Source organism: Lathyrus oleraceus, chromosome 2 (genome assembly GCF_024323335.1).
Source record: "Lathyrus oleraceus cultivar Zhongwan6 chromosome 2, CAAS_Psat_ZW6_1.0, whole genome shotgun sequence".
NCBI classification, from domain to species: domain Eukaryota; kingdom Viridiplantae; phylum Streptophyta; class Magnoliopsida; order Fabales; family Fabaceae; genus Lathyrus; species Lathyrus oleraceus.
This window is the reverse complement of record NC_066580.1, coordinates 418,050,578-418,054,127: the sequence shown is the minus strand read 5'-3', so window position 1 is coordinate 418,054,127 and position 3,550 is coordinate 418,050,578. Positions and strand designations below refer to the sequence as shown.

The window sequence follows — 3,550 nt, the reverse complement described above, 5'->3', positions numbered from 1 at the left end:
TCTGAAGGAGAGTCTGACTCAGAAGGTGAATCTGATTCTGATGATGATCCAGACTCTGGTGGTAATCATGCCTCTGAAGATGGACTAGAATCTGAAGGCAATCCAACATCTGATACTGGTCCAACATCTGTAGAAGATTCTGAACAAGTCCAGACACCACAAAGAATGAGACAAACACCAAGAAGATTTGTAGAATTTGACATGGTGCAATATACTAAGTTAGACTTTGAAGGGGAAGTCATTCAGTGTGCCATGTTGGTAGACTCTGAACCAGTTAGTACTGAAGAAGTTCTTAAAAAGAAAGTGCGGTTGAATGCCATGAAAGAAGAATTTGAGGCTATAGAAAGAAAAAAGACTTGGGAGATGACTGAGATTCCAAAGGACAAGAAATCCATGAGTGTGAGATGGGTTTACAAGGTGAAACTAAAGCTAGATGGATCAATTGGAAAACACAAAGCAAGATTAGTAGCTAGAGGATTTCTATAGAAATATGGATTATATTACTTTGAATTGTTTGCACCAGTAGCTAGACATGAAACAATCAGAGTAGTGATTGTTATGTCTGCTAATAGAAATTGGCCTCTGATGCATTTAGATGTGAAATCTACATTTCTGAATGGTCCTTTACAAGAGGAAGTTTATGTATCACAACCTCACGGGTTTGTGAAAAAGAATCAGGAAGGGATGGTGTACAAGTTTCATAAAGCCTTGTATGGACTGAAACAAGCTCATAGAGTATGGAATCTATAAATTGATTCATTTTTCAAGCTTCAAGGATTCAAAAAATGTGAGATGGAGTATGGTGTTTATGTTCAACATACATTTGATAGAAAAATGATTCTAGTGTGTCTCTATGTTGATGACATAATGCTAACATGGAGTTGTTCAGATGAGATAGCTAAGTTCAAGAAGGTGCTGATGAATGAGTTTGAGATGACTAATCTAGGAAATATGACATATTTTCTAGGGGTGAGCTTATGTACTTAGATAAGGGTATAATCTTGCATAAGTTGAAGTATGAACTTGAGCTTCTGGAGATATTTGAGCTAACGAACTGCAAGTCTGCAATCATACCTGCTGAAACAAATCACAAGTTGGATTCTGATGTTGAGGGTGATGATGTAGATGCTACAACTTTTAAACAGTTGGTGGGCTCATTGAGATATCTCTATAATACCATATTTGATATCTATTATGCAGTTGGAATGGTGAGTAGTTTTATGAGCAAATCAAAGTGGTCACATTACCTAGCTGATGTCAGGATATTGAGGTATTCTAAGGGGACTCTGAAGTATGGAGTTTTATTTCCTCTGATGCTAAATCTGATTTTCAGAGCTGGTATGTTATTCAGACTCTGATTAGTGTGGAGACAGAGTTGACAAAAGAAGTACTTCTGGATATTTCTTTAAGTATCTGGGAGGTCCCATTTCTTGGTTCTCCAAGAAGCAACTAGTGGTTGCATTATCAACTTGTCAAGTTGGCTACATTGCATGTGTTTTGTCTTCTTGTCAAGCTATGTGGATTCTGAACTTACTGTAGGATCTGAAGATCAAGGCAAGCAAGTCTGTGAAGTTGATGATTGACAAAAAATTAGTTATAAGTCTTGCCAAGAATCCAGTGTTACATGAAAGAAGCAAGGACATTGACACAGAGTTTCATTTTCCGAGACATTAAATTCAGAATGGGGTGCTTGAAGTTGTTCACTGTAGCACTCAGAAGCAGCTGACAGATATTCTAACCAAAACTATCAAGACTGAATATTTTATTCAATTGAGGGATGAAATTGGTGTTGTTGATTTTAGTCTTGAATGTGAATTTAAGATGGTGTTAAAGTGTAATCCAAATTTACATTTAAGTTATATTTAATTTGGTGTGCATTTAAATTTCATTTAGCTTGAATGTGTGTATACAAGTAATGCAGTAACATAATTTAGTGTAATCAATTTCAGTAGAAAAAAATTAGTTACAATTTTTCTCTCTTCTCTCTCTTCCATCTTCGTCATTTTCATCTTCTTCCTTCTTGTGCACCAACGCACCTGAGCGGGTTATGTCAAAATTTCCCAGTCTTTTGGAAGATATACTTTTCTAGATACATTACCAACACAACACAAGCTTTTCATATGACTTTCTTGCAGAGTTTTATGCCATCCATCGAGGTCATATCATTGCCTATTACACAAATTATTTCTTCTATATTAACCTAATTATAACCTTATTAACAAATACTACAAATATGTTGTTTTGATTAAGACGTCAACGACATGTTACACATGATGGTCACTTCAGAGTTGTCCACACTTCTTGCAAAGGCAACTAATATGTCGATTTTAGTCAAATTTAATATCCCCCCGTCCTACAATGAATGACCCATTAGAATAAAAGAGTGTCCCAAAATGAATGATCCATTTTAATTTTTAATGTATCTTTTCCAATTTTACTCTGTAATTAATATTATTTTCATTATTTTCAATACATGATAAAGATATTTTAGTAAAAATATCATTGTCTCTCTTTCACTTTTTTTTTAATCTATGTGAAATTGTTAACTAAATTACTTATCGTGAGACGGAGAAAGTACCATCTTTTTAAAGAGCACTTTTTGAAAGTACCATCTTTTTAAAGAGCACTTTTTGATCCACACTTCAACCTCATGATTTTGCCACATCCTCGCATCTCATGAAGAAGAAAAAATTACTAAGAGTGTATTGTGTTTTTCTTTTTTTTGTCCTTTATTTAGTCTTTTAATCAAAATAAAATAAAATAATAGCAAAGCATGAAAAGGAAGATAAAAAAAACACTTCTATTTAACGTTTATGAGAGTACGTAGATATGGAATATATTGTAAGCATAGACGTGAGTACGTGGTTTTCATGTTCAAGTTTCATATGTATTGATTAATAATCATTTAATATGATATTTTATATTAATTTGTTTAAAAAATTATCTATACAATACTGATATCTAGCCAAACTTAAACGTTAAGAATCATATAAATTTTTAGTTAATAAATCATGATGAACATGTCTCCAATCAAGATAAATCATGATGAACATGTTTCCAATCAAGATCCCACTTCTTCGCAATAATTACTATTAACATATTTGATTATATCCTAATGTACTAGACTTGTATAAGATAGATATGCATATTGTAACATTGAGACGTGATATATATATATATATATATATATATATATATATATATATATATATATATATATATATATATATATATATATATATATATATATATATATATATATATATATATATATATATATATATATATATAAAGTTTAAAGACTAAAATTTATTATTTAAAAATAAATAAATATGATATTGTAGATTCGAATTCATACTTTTATATTTGATGTTTTAATATAACAATTGAGTTGGTTTAATCGATAAGAGGTAATAAGTATTTTTTTTATAGTATTAATTGGTGGTCCAGCCAAACGTGTCTTGAACACGCGGTTTCCGACAGGGATCATGATGCCATCACGAGGAAGAAATGTTGCTCATATGAATCATATGATATGATAACATAAAAC

At 31.7% G+C, this 3,550-nt stretch overlaps 1 protein-coding gene across 1 annotated transcript; it reads left to right on the top strand.

Annotated features, from left to right (window-relative positions):
* Positions 1–558: 558 nt before the first annotated feature.
* LOC127123506 (uncharacterized) lies at positions 559–1,674 on the top strand. The gene is made up of 4 exons (XM_051053717.1): positions 559–659; positions 968–1,208; positions 1,334–1,420; positions 1,540–1,674. The coding sequence occupies exons 1-4, from the start codon at positions 559–561 to the stop codon at positions 1,672–1,674; spliced, it is 564 nt and encodes a 187-aa protein (XP_050909674.1).
* The last annotated feature ends 1,876 nt before the right edge of the window (positions 1,675–3,550 follow it).